The sequence below is a fragment of the Solanum dulcamara genome, chromosome 7, assembly GCF_947179165.1.
Source record: "Solanum dulcamara chromosome 7, daSolDulc1.2, whole genome shotgun sequence".
NCBI classification, from domain to species: domain Eukaryota; kingdom Viridiplantae; phylum Streptophyta; class Magnoliopsida; order Solanales; family Solanaceae; genus Solanum; species Solanum dulcamara.
The window spans coordinates 68,335,994-68,355,444 of record NC_077243.1 but is presented as its reverse complement, the minus strand read 5'-3'; the positions used below and the strand labels follow the sequence as shown (position 1 = coordinate 68,355,444).

At 38.1% G+C, this 19,451-nt stretch overlaps 1 protein-coding gene across 1 annotated transcript; it reads right to left on the bottom strand.

The window, feature by feature from the left end:
• Positions 1-17,801: 17,801 nt before the first annotated feature.
• On the bottom strand, positions 17,802-18,752 carry LOC129894835 (uncharacterized). The gene is made up of 2 exons (XM_055970461.1): positions 18,633-18,752; positions 17,802-18,551 (listed from the first exon to the last, which is right to left on the bottom strand). Exons 1-2 carry the CDS (start codon positions 18,750-18,752, stop codon positions 17,802-17,804), a joined length of 870 nt encoding a protein of 289 aa, XP_055826436.1.
• Positions 18,753-19,451: the final 699 nt, after the last annotated feature.

Sequence of the window (19,451 nt, the reverse complement as noted above, 5' to 3'; positions counted from 1 at the left end):
TATTTCATCCCCTTGTTTACTTCTCTATTCTCGCCCGAATGTGGTTTCTACCTTTGCTCTTTTCTTCTTCCTTTTCTTTCTCTAAGCATGTTTTATTATTTCAATTCTGAATTTCATGATGCATCACACTTGTTCTTTTATTTCATCAGCGGCCCACATCCCCATGCTTATTTTTCCTCCCATCACATAACTCTTTTCATACCCCACTTTTTCGCTTCTCTTTATAGTAGCCACCCTCAACTTTGGCTTTTGGCCTGAGTTGAGATGCACATTGTCTTAGAAGGGACCATGACCAAGATAAAGGTCTACAATCAGATAGGGAAGGTGATTTGTGTTATGCCAAAGAAAAGGTCTTTTTCAGGCTCAAACTTTTGGATCAAAGGGTATGCTTTCATTTGGTCAGTTATTTTTAGGCTAACTGACTCATTTTCAACAACGCCCTATGATCTTGTCATAATCAAGATATTCAATCATTTTAGTGAGATAAACTAGACAAGTTCTAGCTTATAGATGCATTGTTCGAACTAAGTAGTTAAGCTCACACACACATGGCACATATGTTATACTATTCAACACTAATCAACCCAGCCATGTCCTAGCTAGAATTTGATTGACAAGTCAATATGTACAATTTCCTATAAAGATCCTAACAAGTCAGTTTTGACAAGCCAAGTTAATCACATAGTATTTCACAAAATTTTCAGTTGGGAGTCATTTTTTGTTCAATTTAACTCATTCCTTTCATAGGCTAATATATACTTCTATAGACTCTTGTATTTATACAGAAATAACCTAAACATGCCAGTTCTATTAGGTATACACTTGAGAGAAAAGAAATATGGCAAGAAAAACTCTAAGCATCAAGATGCCCCACCCCTATAAAAAAACTATGCATTGTCCTCAATTGCACGTTAAAAGGCTAAAAAATAAACACAAGGAAAGTGATCATACCTGTGACGCCCTAGGAATTAGTAGGTGGTGGTGTAGTGGCACTATCTTCGGTCGGTACACTCAATGATGTAGGCTCCCCCGAAGGGTCATTGCTTGTAGCAAAAGTAAGCATACTAGGAGGCACTTCACTCATAGTCACAGTTAGAGCCGAAATTGCAGTAGTCTCAAAATGATCAACTCCATTAGAAAATGCTCCAACCTTAGCAGCCTCAACCTGTTGTCTTAGTAGCTCCTCCTTCTCCCGGGCTTCCCTTTTAGAAATACGCTATGCTTTCTCTACTGCTTTCTTCTCAACCCTCATTTTATTTTCGTCCTTATCAGCTGAGCTATCCTGTTGGTGATGCTTCTTGTACTTGCCATTTTTATCAAGCTCGAGTGCTGAAATGGACACCTATACCCCCTCTAGATGCACAGGTGTGAGAGGTGAAGATAGCAGCTACAACAAAGTATCTGTAACAGTAGACAGTAGAGGACAATTTTTCTTCCAATTTACCAATGGCCTCTCATAAAGAGGCCAACTCTGCCTGTATGGATGCGGTTTCCGCAGCACCTCATCAATCACTCTGACCTGTAATATGGGTCTTAAGGCCATCTATGCAACCCTGTACTAGTGTAATCTCTACCTGAGCTCAATACGAAACTGAGTTGCCTCTTTTTTATCTGTGTCTAGACCACCCTAGGCAGACGCTCAATCACCTGATCTACCAAAGCCCATGTCTGTCATTGATTTTGCACCAATCGCTCAAGAGGTGGGTAAGGAATAGTGATCATCATATTTAAAGCTGCGAGAGTGAAATGAGTAGGCCTAGTGTCGCCCTTGGGCTGTTGTACGGCCTTTTCTATTAGAGAGACTGAAGTCTCACCCTCCAAAGCTAGAGTAGGATGGGGTAGGCCTATGGTAATATGGACTGGTGCAATGGGTCGACCTGACTTGGTCTTGTATAATGGATTGTCCAAATCCTTTATTAGTGCTGTATTTGTGGACCTCATCGCTGTGTTGTACTTGTCAAAGTGTTTGCATACCGGTGTACTCATGAACTCACATAATCTCCTGATCAGATATGAAAATAGAAGCCTAACTCACCTATTAAATGCTTTGTCACAAATCTCGGCCACAATGCCTATGTTGGGTAAAGCGTGTTGTCATTCCCTTTTGGTTGAAGATAAACACAGACAATGGCTCACCAAAATTTTGCTGGGAATGTGAGGGAAGCCTTAGTAATCAACTGCCTAAGATTACTGACCTATGGTGCATTTATACTCTTAATAGCAATGTGACCGGTAATCCACCCCATAATCTGTTGGCACACCTCGAGGTCTATCATTTTCTCCTCATCACTAAGCTCATGGTGTCGGTGCTCATACAGATGTGTCCAAACATCCATTTAGAATTTTGGACTATATAAGAATTTGTTGAGTGTGGTTTTAGAGATGTTAATTACCTTTCCATGAACTATGACCTTATTTAGTGGTGGTGACTTCATTTTCAAGGTCTCTTTGAGCATTACATTCATCATCGCAGCTGCATATGTAGAATAAAACTCCCGAATGAGATTTTCACCATAATAGCTCAGGTTCTTAGTTATCCACTCAAAATGATGGTTATAGAAGAGTTCCTTTAGCTTAGGCAGGGTGGAGAGGTTATTAGTGATCACCCGAACCTATGGCACAATGGGACGCTTAGTCAAGCCTTTGGAACCTTTGGTTAGGCTATTGGCAAAGATATCATACTGGACTGAAACACTCCATATATTTCTCAAAAAATCAACAAGTGTGCAACGCGCAACTGGGTATCTCTCTCTCTCTCTCTCTCATGAACAAACCTCTCAATATCATCCATATCATCTCCATCGCTACTAGTTGCATTTGCTTCTCTACCCTCCTCTACAGATTTACCATCGTTCTCTCTTGCCTCATTTTTCTAGCTGGCTGCCCCCTCATCAAACTGGGAGGTAGTGGCATTGTCCTAGGCAGCTACCTTAGCTCTAGTAGTGGGAGGTGCGTGAGGAGAGATAGTGGTGGCAACTTGAACCTCTGATCCAAAAAATGCCTCGCTTTCTAACCCCTTCTCTGACTTATGCACCGATTCTTGGGATGGAGAGTTGTGGAGTCGAGATCGGGATGCATTCTTAGTGTGTGGTCATGCCATAGTACCTATGGAAGTGAAAAATAGTTAGTAACATTACAAGACGATGCAACAAATTTAAGAGGGTAATCAGACTTCCCTGTATTGTATACAAGCATGACAATACCCCTTAAAGAATGACGTCGCTCAATCTATCATAGGGTGATTACAAACTGTAACAAAATAAAACTTATTTTTTGGATTTTTTCAACTTTTTCAAAAAAATTTCAAAGTCTTTCAATACGGTGGACCTTCACAGGCCGTGTAGGTCTCCGTGGTGCCTTTCAAAACCTTAGCTTCATGGGGTATCTAGGAAATTTTCTAATTATTGGTACCACAGAGAAACATCACAGCCTGTGATGAAGTTCATGGTCTGTGATGCCTTCCATGATTCTACACTTAGAGAATTTGTAGAAGAGTAGACAACGGACCTCCACCACGGATCGTGAAGTCCAATATGGTCTGTAGTGAAGGTCGCCGTCCCCAACCCCTCAATTCTACCATTATTTGAACTATTCTTTTGTACAACTCAATAGCCACACAATGTGAAGCATATGTAATACATTTAACCATTTAAAGTAATGCCAAACACCCATAAGCAACTCCAATTATAGCAAGAACACGTAAGGTTCAATTACAAATTCAAACTTAAACCTAATAAATTTAAAACACATCGTCCCACATAATATGTACCTTCACAGACACATACCTAGTCCAAACCATCTAATAACTATGCACAGATGGTTAAAGCTACATCACAACTCCCATTTTACATCGACTCAAATAATTGAAAGAAGAACTTACTTGATTCACTTTGATGTTCAGTTATTGGTACTAGGTCATGTTAAGTACACACGCTAACACTAAGTGCAACTTGAATCGATTGGTAAAGGGATGATGTGAAGTTGAAGTGTGGTGAGTTGATGAGGTTTGTAGTGAGGAAGAAGAAAAATAGCCCGTATTTTTTTGGAATCAAATAGGTAATAAACCTAATAACCCTACTTAAATTTAAACCGGGTCGGGCTAAAATCTAACTAGCCATTTTAGGTTTCACAACTAGTGGTGATTACTTATGAAAAGTACCACGGATCGTATTGCCTTTTGTGACACGGGACTTGGATAAAAAGGAAATTGGCTTACCTGGGCTGCACGGAAGGAAAAATAGTCCGTGAAGTTTATCACGGGCCGTAATCCCTTTCATGACATGGGACTTTCAAAAAGAGGAATGGATCCTACCTGGGATTCACGAAAGGCAAAATGGTCCGTAAAGTTTATCACAGGTTGTAATTCCTCCATAATCCTGAAGGTCATTAACCTAGTGTCCACTATGCCACTCCACCACGTGTCGTGGTGACCAATATGGTCCATATAGGTTCCTGGGTGGGGAACCTTGGCCAATTTTCAACATTTTCTCCTTGTTTGAGACTATGAACTCACAGAACACACCGTGAAACTTTAAAAACATCAAATAACAAAATTTAATCTATCTATTACAAATACAATCCTTGGGTTGCCTCCCAATTAATGCTTGATTTAATGTCATGGAACGACGTGGGTCACTCTACTACTTAGACTTCATGAAGCTCTTCCCCTAGGGTTTCCTCCCATGCAGCACCTGGATTAATGTTGCAGCATGACACAGGTTCCTTGACTCTCAGATTTCATCAAGGGGAGCTCTTCAATAATTTTCACTTCTTCAGGGGATCCTAAGTATAGTTTCATACGCTGTTCATTCACTTTGAACTTATAACCATCTTGAGATTCTAGGTCGATTGCTCTATGAAAAAATAACTATGTCATGGTGAAAGGTCAAGACCACATTGACCGCAACTTACTTGGAAACAAATTTAGTGTCACGCCTCGAGAGGGTACCCTAGGTGTGGTCGGCACTCAGAAACCATCTTCGGCCTCTAAGAGAGACACTTGGTCTCATCTCTCATTCGTTCATCAGTGGAAGACATAACTGAAAATAAGAATACGTATGTGGGCTCGCCATCATCAACATCAAAGGAAAGAAATAATCCTTATAAGAAGTTTCAAAGAAGAACTACTCCAATTACATCATCAAACTCTGTCTATAAAGCCTCCAACACTATCAAACGGTGGCAATGACATATCCATGGCTACCTCAAAAGAAATATAATACTCAACAATAATAAAAGGATAAGGAGTTCCTCCAAATACAAGTATTTACCAAATAACTGGAAAGTAATGATCTTCAATGATGCGCCTGTTGAGGATCTCTAACACTTGTATCTGCATCATAAAATAATACAGGTCGAATGACGTCAGTACATGGAATGTACGAGTATGTAAAATGGCAAGAAAATAAGGACATATATCAAGAAACTCCTCTCAATATGCATGCCATGATACAATTTCATCCACTCTTTATACAGAGAAGCACTCTCATACGCACGCAAGCAAAACTCATCCATCTCATTGATTTGATCTAGTCTCATATGTGCAGCTTCACTCCAGCTTAGGTTCAACTTTTTAGGGCCCAAAATACCTTGTGTTCTAGCTCTACAAGCAAATGACATGCCTTTTCAAATACTAACTGGTATTGGGACATACCAATGGGTGTTTTGAAAGGTGTTTGATATGCCAATAAAGCATCATCTAGCTTCCTAGCCCAATCATTCCTGTTAGCATTCACAGTCTTGGCCATAATCTCTGTGTTTCATAGTTTGACACCTCATCATGTCCACTCGATTGGGGGTTATATGGAGTAGCTACCTTGTGCTGTCGCACACCATATTTCACCAGAATGGTTCAAAATATCTTATTGCAAAAGTGGAAACCCCTATCACTGATGATAGCCCTATGAGTCCCAAACCTGGAGAAGATGTTTCTCCTCAGAAAACCAACAATTTACTCTTGCTCTCATTATCTGGTAAGGCGAGAACTTCCACCTATTTTGAGACATAATCGACTGCCACAAGAATGTACTTCATCCCATATGATCTCATTAACAACCACATAAATTTGATGCCCCATACATCAAACAACTTTACGTCCAAGATTGGTGTCATATGCAACTCTTGACTCCTGGATATGTTCCCTTGACTTTGGAACTGGTCACAACTCTTCGCCAAATTGTGAACATCTTTATAGATAGTAGGTCAATATTAACCACATTCTAGTATCTTTTGCAAAGTACAGCTCCCACCATGGTGTCCACCTACCTGAGATGGATGGCAATCCTCCAAAATGCTCAACATTTCTGCTTCTAGAATACACCTCCTGATGACATTGTCAACACACAACCTGAATAAATATGGCTCATCCTAAAAGTACCTGTTGACATTGTGTAAGAACTTCTTCCTCTGGTTGAAAGTCAGATCCTCAGGCATAATATCACTAACAAGATAGTTAGCATAATCAGCAAACCAAGGAATAAGATCAAGAGTGGCATCCAAAACCTATTCATCTAGGAAGCTCGTCTTTGATGTCAAGTTTGTCATTACCTTTATTTTCATCTTTTAGCCTGGCCAAGTGGTCAGCCACTTGATTTTCACTTCCTTTACAGTCCTTCACCTCAAAATTAAATTCCTAAACCAAGAGCACCTATCTGATTAACCTTGGATTTATATCCTTTTTGGTCATCAAATATCTCAAGGCTGCATGGTCAGTGTGCACTATCACCTTGGTACCCAAAAGGTATGCTCTGAAGTTTTTGAATACAGACAATGCTGCCAACAACTCCTGCTCCATCATAGTGTGATTTTTCTAGGCTACATTTAGCTCTTTGCTAGCATAGTATATGGGATGGAAGATCTTGTTGCAATTTTTCCTAGCACAACCCCTAAAGCAACCCCGCTAGTATCACATGTGATTTCAAATGGAGCAGACCAATCTAGAGAAACAATCACCGGTGCTGAAATCAACTTCTCCTTCAAACACTCAAACTCTTTCATGTGTGCCTCATCAAAATAGAACTTTATCTCCTTCTTCAGCAACTTGCACAAAGGGTGTGCAATTTTAGACAAATCTTTGATAAAGCGCCCATAGAAACCTACATGACCCAAGAAGCTTTGGACACCCTTTATAGAGATAAGAGGAGGCAGTTTCTCAATCACCTCTATCTTCATCTTATCAACCTCCAAACCTTTCTCTGAAATCTTGTAGCCCAACACAATACCCTCTTTGACAATGAAGTAATATTTTTCCCTGTTCAGGACTAGGTTGGCCTTTTCACGTCTTTGTAATGCCCTACTAACATTGAACAAACAATCATCAAAAGTATCGCTTACCACAATTTTTTTTTCCATAAGTACCTCAAGAATGTCCTCCATCATGTTAGAGATTATAGACATCATATAGCACTGGAATGTAGCAGATGCATAACATTGTCCAAATGGAATATGCTTGAATGCAAAGGTACCATAAAGACATGTAAAAGTCATTTTATCTTGGTTTTCTGGTGCTATGGAGATCCAATTGTAGCCAGAGTACCCATCCAAAAAATAGTACTAACCTCTGCCTGCCAACCTATCTAGCATTTGGTCCATGAAGGGCATTGGAAAATGGTCCTTCAAAGTCTATTTGTTGAGCTTTCGATAGTCCATGCAGACTCGTCAACCAATAACTGTCCTATGTGGGACCAACTCATTCTTGTCATTTGTGATGACTATCATACCTCCCTTCTTTGGGACACATTACACAGGGCTAACTCAACTGCTATCTGATATAGGATATACCACACCTGCATCTAACCACTAGATAATTTCCTTCTTTACCACCTCTTTCTTATGCAGTTTTAGTCTACTCTGGTGTTTAATATTGGAAGGACTACAATCCTTATCTAATTGAATTTTTTGAGTGCAAATGCCATGAGGAATACCTATAATATTAGTAATAGTCCAACCAATAGATTTCTTGTACCTTTGCAATACCTTAACCAGTGTTGTAACCTGGCCTTTACTCAAATTTGCATAAATAATCACTGACAAAGTGTTATTCTCACCAAAAAAGACATACCTCAAATGTCTTGGCAACTATTTAAGCTCAAGTACAAGCGGCTCTTCTATGGATGGTTTAGCGAGTGGAGTTGGTTTGTTTTTCAAGTCAAGATCCAACTTTCTTGGAGAATATGTGTGTGATCCTACCCCTTGCAAAGCATTTACAGACCCATCATACCCCTCAATACCATAACTTTCAAAATTCATGATTACAACTGCTAAAAGCTCAACCACAAGCCTTTCCTCAATGGTCACATCGATAACACTCTCTACCTCGACATCAAACAGAGACATCACTATCATATCATTTGGCTACTTCATGGAAACGCATACATTGAACTTGACTTCTTTATCATTTAGTCTGAATGTAAGATTTCCACGCTCTACATCTACTAATGCCATGTTAGTTGACAAAAATGGTCTCTCCAGGATGATAGGTGTAGCATCCCCTTTGGGAGGATGCAACTTACGAAGCAAAAGGTAGTTTTTTTATAATTTCAATTCAACACCATTGTGGGTCCATAAAATATACAAAACTCAAACTAATAATTATCACAAAACTATTATCTTCATTTGTGCATAATAACAAGTCAAAGTATAAACTCAGCACATGGCATGACTTGAGTTAAAACAACACTTAAAAAATAGAAAAAACTAGTCACCTTGTTTAAGTTACAAGCATCTGGTTTTCTTTTCACAAGTTTTCAAAATTTCATACATAAGTGCCACATGTATCCTGTACAAGTCCTCAAAATATTTACAAAACTAGATGCATATGCAGTTGTTATCTTCACAAGGGCTCCACAAGTCTACTCCAAATGACCATCTTCACATCTCGTCCCGCAAATTACCTATGATAGAAAACAACTATCGCTAAGTATAAAACTTAGTGGTATAAACTTTGGGCTTGGAGCCATTAAACTCTTTAATTCCCTTTTTCATCGCAGGTGTCTCAATAAGGTAAAAGTGAGACCAAGTGAACTAGTCTATCAAAGTATCGAATACAAACCTTGAAGAGTTTCAAAATATCAATATTAATATTCGAAGGCTCAAGTATCAAGAAAGCTTATAATTCAATTCAAATGAGTTGTCAAATAATTAATTTCGCCCAATATATACGTTATGCATTCACTCTAAGCATAATCAGTACTAAGACGGACCGAGTCTCTAAAATAAAAAATGACCGAAGCCCATATCAAGAAGGGTCGTCACCTAATATCAAGAGAATTAAGAACTATGTTGAAAGTGGCTTTCTACTCGTACTCGAAAATGGACGAAAATCCACTGACAAGACGAAATATAAATCCAAAGTCAAGATGACAAGATCTGAATCGAGAGACATGAAAATATAGAGGACAAGTCATCATAACAAGAAGGACAAAGTCCCAGAAAGAATGCAAAATGATCAAGAAATTCATACAAGTGGGTGATTTAGCAAAAGGTTTGCAATACTTGAGATAATAGTCATACCATAATACAAAACAAGGAGTAAGAAAATAACCCATCAAAATACTTCAAATTTTAGAAAAATAAAATATTCCAAGTTCAAGTTTATACAAGAACCTTGGCGTTTAGGCACATAACATGTTCTACCACAACTCGGGGAGTTTAATTCATCTACGCCATAGGCCAACCAAAGTCCACTTCATCAAACAATTCCCCTTAGCTTGTATAAGAGCATATACACCTTAAATATACAATCAAATACCTACTTAAGTTTAACAGTCTTATCATATCGAAACTAAACATGAAATTAATGAAAATCAGCCCAAACTATCAAAACAAGAGTTTTGGACAACCTACAGTCTTGTATTGTTGTTAAGTTTTGAAGGGGTAAATGGAGGAAGTAGGCTTTGTGGCATCAATGAAAGTTATAGATTTGTGTCTTAGGGTCGCATACAATTTTGAATCACCCCTACATCAATTCTTTCCAAAAGGATATGCCTAAAATACCAACAACAGTCCATGTAAGATTTTTAAAACAAAATCTGGACAGCACCTCCCATATACTTTATCATCCTTTTTCGAGCAGATAAAAGCAAAATTGGGTTTTATAGCCTAAATAAAAGTTATATATCTATGAAATATATTTCCAAAACATCTTGAATCACTCAAAACAAAGCTTTACACAAGAAGTTATACTAGTATTATTAACAATAGTCCATCAAAAAAACATGAGTTTGTTAAGAAAAAATAGAACCTCCTCGCTGCTCCAACTATAAATTTTATGTTGTTAAAGACCGTTACTTAACCGAAGAATAAATTAGATAATTAATTTATGGAACAAAATCGGAGGACTTACCTTGCTTCAAGCCAAACCCATGGCTACCTCTCGTGATTCACTACATTTCCTCTCAACGTTTCGCACTTTCTAAGTTATAGAATGAGGTCTAGACGAAAGATTAGTACACTTTACATATATATATGTTACCTTAAAGTGTGACACATGGCATCCCCTAGGGGTGACATATATCCATCCCCTAGGGCCCCACCTCATTCATGCACCCAATCCAAAGCTACCACATGGCATCATGGGGTCCACCCCAAGTAGGTGCATCACCTACTTGGTCCAAGTAGGTGCATCACCTACTTAGTTCAAGTGGGTACTACGCCTCCTTTTCCCTCTTTCGTGGGTCCGTAATCTCGTCTCACTTTAAGAACCTATGTAATCCTTTCTTCTTAAGCTCGACGTGTACTCAAGTAGCTTAATTATATAAGACATCCCAATCAATAGCTTACGCTAGTAGGTTGATTACCACGACCAATTATTTGGCCTCCAACTCCTTCCAAATCCCTCGACCTATTTCCAACTATCGCTACTCACATAGAACTTCATAGATAACATAGATCACATGGAAATCTTTTAGAAGAAAACATAAAAAGTAAATTGGGGGTGTTACAACTCTCTTCTCCTTAAGAAATTTTGTCTCGAAATTTACCTTATACTCAAAATAAATGTGGATATTGAATTTGCATATCCTCTTCTCGCTCCCAGGTTGCTTTATTGCTAGAATGATTCCTCCAAAGGAGTTTTACTAAAGGAACTTTCTAATTTCTAAGCTCTTTTGTCTCATAGGCCAAGATTTGGATAGGTTCCTCATTATATGTCAAGTCAGGACTTATCTCAATGGATTCGACAAGGAGAACATGAGATGGATCGGAGCGATATCTTCTAAGATAGAAACATGGAAGACATTGTAGATCTTATCTAATTTTGGGAGGGTGATTCAAATCTTGGAAGATATGCTTCGAACTTGCATATGGAATTTGAAGGTAGTTGATACAGACACCTAGCCTTGATAGATTTTGCTTATAATAATAGCTACCAATCAAGTATAGGCATGCCTCCCTACGAAGCCTTATATGGGAGAAAGTGTAGAACTCCTCTTTGCTGGAGTGAAGTTGGTGAATGAAAACTGGTTGGTCCTGAGATTGTGCAACAAACTGAAGATAAGGTAAAAGTCATCAAGGATCGTCTAAAAATTGCTTCAGATAGACAAAAGTCTTATGCTGATCTTAAGAGGCGTGAAATTGAATATCAAGTAGGAGATAAGGTGTTTTTAAAGGTTTTTCCATGGAAGAAGATTATGAGATTTGGCTAAAAAGGAAAACTTAGTCCTCGATTTATTGGACCATATGAAGTACTTGAGAGAGTTGGTCCAGCTGCATATAAATTAGCACTTCCACCGGAATTAGATAAGATCCACAATTTCTTCCATGTTTCTATGCTTAGAAGATATCGCTCAGATCCATCTCATGTTCTTCCTGTCAAATCCATTGAGATAAGTCCTGACCTGACATATTATGAGGAACCCATCCAAATCTTGGCCCATCAGACAAAAGAGCTTAGAAACAAGAAGGTTCCTTTAGTAAAAGTCCTTTGGAGGAATCATTCTGGCAATGAAGTAACCTGGGAGCGAGAAGAGGATATGCGAATTCAATATCCACATTTGTTTTGAGTATAAGGTAATTTTCAAGATGAAATTTCTTAAGGGGGGAGAGTTGTAATACCCTAATTTTCTTTTTATGTTTTTTCTAAAGGATTGCCATGTGATCCATGTTATCTATGAAGTTCTATGTGAGTAGCGATAGTTGGAAATAGGTTGAGGGATTTGGAGGCCAAATAATGGGTCATGGTAATCAACCTACTTGAGTAAGCTATTGATTGGGATGTCTTACATAATTAAGCTACTTGAGTACACATCGAGCTTAAGAAGTAAGGATTAAATAGTTTCTTAAAGTGAGGCGAGATTTCGAACCCACGAAAGAGGAATAAGGAGATGACGCACCAACTTGGAACGAGTAGGTGATGCACCTACTTGGACTAAGTAGGTGATGCACCTACTTGGACCAAGTAGGTGACACACCTTCTTGGGTGGACCCCACCCTTCCATGTGGCAGCCATAGGGTGGATGCATGGAATGAGGTGGCGGCCTAAGAGTCGGACACGTGTTACCCTTAGGGGCTGACACGTGTCACTCTCAAGGGAGAAGTATATAAGGCAACTAATGACTAAGGGTTCTTCTTTATTCATCTTTTACACTTAGAAACTTAGAGAAAATTTGAGATAAAGCAAGAATAAGAGGATATTAACGTGCACACCACATATTTTAGCCAACTTGAGAGACCTACTTGTTAAGGTAAGATTCAGGTTCTTTTTCTTGTTAGCAAACCCATTGTTGGATGGGACTGCCGTTAGTAATGTTAGTATAAATCCTTGTGTAAAGCTTCATTTCGAGTGATTTAAGATGTTTTGGAAATATATTTCATAGTTCTATAACTTTCATTTAGGCTCTAAAACCCAGTTTTTCTTTTATCTACTCGAATAAGGGTAATGAAGTATAGGGGAGGTGCTGCCCAGATTTTGTTTTGGAAATTCTACATGGACTGCTGTTGGTATTTTGGACATATCCTTTTGGAAGGAATTGATGTAGGGCTGATTCAAAATTGTATGCGACCCTAAGACACAAATCTATAACTTTCATTGAGGCCACAAAGCCTACTTCCCCCATTTACCCCTTCGAAACTAAGTAACAATACAAGACAGTAGGCTGTCCAGAACTCTTATTTTGATAGTTTGGGCTGATTTTCATTGATTTTATGTTTAATTTCGATATGATGAGACTGTTAAACTTAATTAGGTATTTGATTATGTATTTAAGGTGTATATGCTCTTATACAAGCTAAGGAGAATTGTTTGACGAAATGGACTTTGGTTGGTCTATGACATAGATGAATTGAACTCCCCGAGTTGTGGTAGAACTTGTTATGTGCTAAAACGCCAAGGTTCGTGTATAAACTTGAACTTGGAATATTTTTTTTTTCTAAAATTTGAAGTATTTTGATGGGTTGTTTTCTTACTCCTTGTCTTGTATTATGGTATGACTATTATCTCAAGTATTGCAAAACTTTTGCTAAACCACCCACTTGTACGAATTGCTTGATCATTTTGCATTCTTATTGGGACTTTGTCCTTCTTATTATGGTGAATTGTCCTCGATATTAGCATGCCTGTCAATTCAGATCTTGCCCATCTTAACTTTGGATTTATATTTCATCTTGACGATGGATTTTCCTCCATTTTCGAGTATGAGTGGAAAGCCACTTTCAACATGGTTCTTGATTCTTTTGATATTAGGTGAAAACCCTTCTTGATATGGGCTTCGATGTTTCTTGATTTTAGGTATTCAGTCTGTCTTGGTACTGATTGTGCTTAGTGTGAAGGCATGACGTATATATTTTGTGAAATTGATTATTTGACAACTCTTTTGAATTAAATTATAAGCTTTCTTGATACTTGAGCCTTCGAATATTAATATTGATATTTTGAAACTCTTTAAGGTTTGTATTCGATACTTTGATATACTTGGACTTACTTTTACCTTATTGAGCAACCTGCGATGAACAAGGGAATTAAAGAGTTTAATGTCTCCAAGCCCAAAGTTTATACACCACTAAGCTTTATGCTTAGTGATAGTTATTTTCTATCGTAGGTAATGTGCGGGATGAGATGTGAAGATGGACATTTAGAGTAGACTTTTGGGGCTCTTGTGAAGATCACAACTGCATACGCATCTAGTCTTGTAAATATTTTGGGGACTTGTACAGGATACATGTGGCACTTATGTATGAAATTTTGAAGGTTTGTGAAAAGAAAACCAGATGCTTGTAACTTGAACAGGGTGACTAGTTTTGCTATTTTTAGAATGTGCTTTTAACTCAAGTCATGCCATGCGCTGGGTTTATACTTTGGCTTGTCATTATGCACAAAGGAAGATAATAGTTCCGTGATAATTACTAGTTTGAGTTTTGTATATTTTATTGACCCGCAATGGTGTTGAATTGAAATTATAAAAAAAAAACTATCTTTTGCTTTATAAGTGGCATCCTCCCAAATGGGATGCTACAAGTGTTGGTATTAGAGCCTAGGTTTATGATTTTAGGACTTTTGTTGTGACTTGTTGGTATACTGTTTGTTTTTGTTACATGTTGTTTTTTTATATAGTGCATATGCATCATGTACATGTCCCTAATGTAATGTGATCTTCCCTGATAAAGGAATCAACTCGTGGCATCTTCTACATCCAATAGACTTATGGAAGCCACTCGTGAGGGTTTAAATACCTCTAATGCCCAACTCCACCTACAAGAAGGGGTTGGAGAACATTTTTATGATTTTAATCCTCTTAGTACAAGTGGATCTGAAGCGGGAAGTAATCATGGTATGAGATCTTCAAGGACTAAGTTTTTCTTTTTGGCCAAATCTCATAATCTTCTACTATGGAGAAACCTTTAAAAACACCTTATCTCCTACTTGATATTCAATTTCATGCCTCTTAAGATCAGCATAAACGTTTGTCTATCTGAAGCAATTTTTAGATGATCCTTGATGACTTTTTCCTTATCTTCAGTTTGTTGCACAATATCAGGACCAACCAATTTTCGTTCACCAACTTCACTCCAGCAAAAAGAGTTCTACACTTTCTCCCATATAAGGCTTCGTAGGGAGGCATGCCTATACTTGATTGGTAGCTATTATTATAAGAAAATTCTATCAATGCTAGGTGTCTTTCCCAACTACCTTCAAATTCCATAATGCAAGCTCGAAGCATATCTTCTAAGATTTGAATCACCCTCTCAGATTGACCGTCTGTCTGAGGATGGAAAGATGTACTAAAGTTCAACCTAGTGACCAAAGCTTCTTGCAATCTAGTCCAGAATCTAGATGTAAACCTTGGGTCTCGGTCAGATACAATAGAAATAGAAACTCCATGTAACCTCACAATCTCCTCAACATATAATTTTGCTAGACGTTCAAGTGGGTAGTCCACCTTGATGGCAAGGAAATAACCACTTTTGGTTAGCCTATCCACTATAACCCAAATTGCATCATGATTTCTTTGAGTGCGTGGAAGACCAAAAATAAAGACCATACTTATTCTTTCCCATTTCCACTCAGGTATCGACAAGGGTTGTAACAAACTAGTTGAGACTTAATGCTCGGCCTTTATCTATTAACAAACTAAGCATCTAGAAGTAAACTCCGCAATGTCCTTCTTCATACCATTCCACTAGTAGTGTTCTTTAATTGTTTGGTACCTTTTAGTACCTCCAGGATACATTGCATATGGTAAAGTATGTGCTTCATTCAAAATTTCTTTTCTCAAATTATCATCTTTAGGGACACATAACCTATTTTGATAAAGTAGAGCACCATCCTCCCTTAATTTAAAATCAAGCTTTTCTCCAATTTGAGCTCCTTTGATCAATTTCACCAGCTTCTCATCTAACGTTTATGCTTCTTTCACCTGTTCAAGTAGAACTGGTTTGACTTGCCAACCGACAGCAATAGAGCCCTCAGAGTAAAATTCAAGACAAGTATTCATGGCTCTCAATTTAACAAACAAAGGCAAGTGTCTTAGCGATAAACTAGCAAGGGCTTTACGACTTAGAGCATCTGCTACCACATTGGCTTTACTTGGATGATAATCGATCGTGCAGTCATAATCTTTAATGAGTTCAACCCATCTACGTTACCTCAAATTCAACTCTTTATGTGTACCCACGTACTTCAAACTCTTGTGATCCATAAATATGTGACATATTTTACCATATAAGTAATGCCTCCAATTTTTCAAGGCAAACACTATGGCAGCGAGCTCAAGTTCATGAGTAGGATAGTTCAATTCATATGGTTTCAATTTTTGGGAAGCATATGCAACCACTTTCCCTTCTTGTATCAAGACACAACCCAAACCACGATGAGAGGCATCACTATATATCACATATTCCTTCTCTTCAGTTGGTGGAGTAAGTATAGGAGCTTGTGTTAATAAGGATTTGAGCTTTTCAAAACTCTCCTGGCATTTGTCGTCCCATACAAACTTGACATCCTTCCTCAAGAGTTTAGTCAAAGAGGAGGCTATAATGGAGAAGCCTTTTACAAACCTTCTATAGTATCCCGCTAAACCCAAGAAACTCCTTACTTTATTTTGAATTTTAGGTGGTTTCGATTCAACAATAGCTTGAATTTTACTAGGATCCACTTTTACACCTGCCGCCGACACAATATGTCCCAGAAAGGCCACTTCACCGAGCCAAAATTCACATTTAGAAAGCTTGGCATAAAGCTTCTTCTTTTGCAGAATTTGCAAAATAATTCAAAGATGCTTTTCATGATCTTCACTATTCTTGGAGTATATTAAAATATCATCTATAAAAACCACTACAAATTGATCAAAATAAGGACATGCGATTCATCAAATGGCATCACTAAAAATTCATAGTGGCCATATCGAGTTCTGAAGGCAGTTTTAGGGACATCATGTTCCCTTACCCGCAGTTGGTAATACGAAGAACTTAAGTCAATTTTTAAAAACAAACTAGCACCTTTTAACTGGTCAAATAAATCATCAATCCTAGGCAATGGGTATTTATTTTTAATGGTTACCTTGTTCAGTTGCCGGTAATCAACAGAAAGACTAAAAGTCCCATCTTTTTGTTTTTCACAAATAGCACAGGAGCTCTCTAGGGGGAAACACTCGAGCGAATAAAACCTTTCTCAAGGAGTTCTTGCAATTGATTTTTCAACTCTTTCAATTCTGCTAGAGCCATTCGATAAGGCGTCATAGAGATAAGAGTAGTTCTAGGAACAACCTCTCTAGGAAATTCAACCTCCCTTTACGGGGGCAGTCTGGAAAGATTTTTAGGGAAGACATCAGGAAATTCACACACCATAGGTATATCCTCAAGGCTTGGACTTTCCAAGCGTGTAACAAATATATGAGCAGGATGAGCTTCATAACTTTTTCTAATCATCTTCCTTGCCACAACCACGGAGATGATATTAGATGTCAATGATCTTTAATCTTGAACAATGATGTGTGAAGGTGAAGGAACTCTAAAGGTCATATGCTTTGACCTACAATCAACTACCGCATGGTATCTATAAAGCCAATTCATACCGTTAATGATATCATAGTCATGGAAAGGCATTTCAATTAAATCAACAGGGAAGACTAGATTTTTAATTACCAAGGGACATCTTTGATAGATTTGATTGCAAATAACTTGTTGAGCCAAAGGACTTTGGACAAGCACACCACAATTGAGTCTCGTAGATTTCACATTTTCAGGAAAAGCCAATGATAAGCAAACATACGAATGTGTAGAATCAGGATCAAATAATGTAACAACACATAAGTTGAATAAGTGAAATTTACCAATAACCACATCTACTCCATCTTGGTCATCCCTCTGTCTCATCGCATAAGCTTTTGCTGTAGCTCTTGACCCATAAGATGTATTAGATGCACTGCACCTGTTGCTTGTGTATTTCTAGATCTTACACCTCTATTCCTTTGAGAGGGAGTGGTAACATGTTTTTGAATTGAGCCTTCCATACGCGGAGAAGAAGTGGGGTTAGGATTAGGACAATTCCTCACTTTATGATCGAAGCTCCCATAATTAAAACAAGTGCAAGAAGTTCTTCTACAAGTACCAAAGTAATTCTTTCCACATTGTGCATAAGTGGGTATACGAGTCTTGACTTGGTCATAGCTTGGAGTGCTGACAGTACAGAAACTTGATCTATTCTGCCTATGTTGGGATAACTTGAGAAAAGTATTAGATGTGGAACTGTCAAACCTCCCTCTTTTTAATGGACCTCTTGAATCTGCATAAGCTTTCCTGAACTTGTGTTCATTTCTACCAGCTTGTTCCTTGTCGATCCTTTTCCAAGTAAGAGCAGCTGAAACTAATTTACAAAAGTATTCATATTGTAGGACCGATACATATTTTTTGATAGAATCATTCAAACTGTCTTCGAATCTCCTGCACTTATCGTTTTTGTTATTAATAATACCCCCAGCATAGCGGGACAGCCTGAGAAACTTCTGCTGATATTCAACAATAGACATACTCCCTTGCTCTAAATTTAAGAACTCTTTTTTCTTTGCATCATGATAAGCAGATGGGACATATTTCTTACGAAATTCTTTCACAAAATCATTCTAAGTAAGAACAGAAGGTTTAGCCTTGGCATTCAGTACACTTACCTACCAATCATAGACATCTTTTTGTAACAGTGAGACAACATACTTAAATTTGGCAGCATCTGAACACTCTAACTGCTCGAACACTCTTTCAATCCATTCCAACCACTGCTCGACATTTGTAGGGTCAACAGTGCCTTCAAACCCAACTTCACCCATTTTTTCTCATTTTCTCAAAGTTCAGTTCATCAGGGTCAGGCACTCTTCTAGCCATGTGATGAAAGAAATTGGCCATTTGTTGAAAATTGGGATCCCCAAGGGGAAACACTCGGGTGAATACCTTTCTCAAGGAGTTCTTGCAATTGATTTTTCAACTCTTTCAGTTCTGCTGGAGCCATTCGATAAGGCATCATAGAGATAGGAGTTGTTCTAAGAAAAACCTCTATAGGAACTTCAACCTCCCTTTCCGGGGGCAGTCCAGAAAGATTTTTAGGGAAGACATCAGGAAATTCACACACCACAGGTATATCCTCAAGGCTTGGACTTTCCAGGCATGTATAAAATATATGAGTAAGATAAGCTTCACAACCGCGGAGATGATATTAGATGTCAATGATCTTTCACCTTGAACAATGATGTGTGAAGGTTAAGGAGATTTAAAGTTCACATGCTTTGACCTAAAATCAACTACCGCATGGAATCTATAAATCCAATTCATACCGATAATGACATCATAGTCTTGGAAAGGCATTTCAATTAAATCAGCAAGGAAGACTAGATTTTAAATCACCAAGGGACAACCTCGGTAGATTTGATTGCAAACAACTTATTGACCCAAAGGACTTTGGACAAGCACCCCGCAATCGAGTCTCACAGATTTCACATTATCAGGAAAAGCCAATGATGAGCAAACATATG

Coding starts and splice junctions, on each gene's coding strand:
- LOC129894835 (XM_055970461.1), bottom strand. CDS start 18,752: ATGGGTGAAGTTGGGTTTGAAGGCACTGTTGACCCTACAAATGTCGAG. Junction 18,552..18,632: donor CTGCCAAATTTAAGTATGTT/GTCTCACTGTTA, acceptor GTTCTTACTTAG/AATGATTTTGTGAAAGAATT.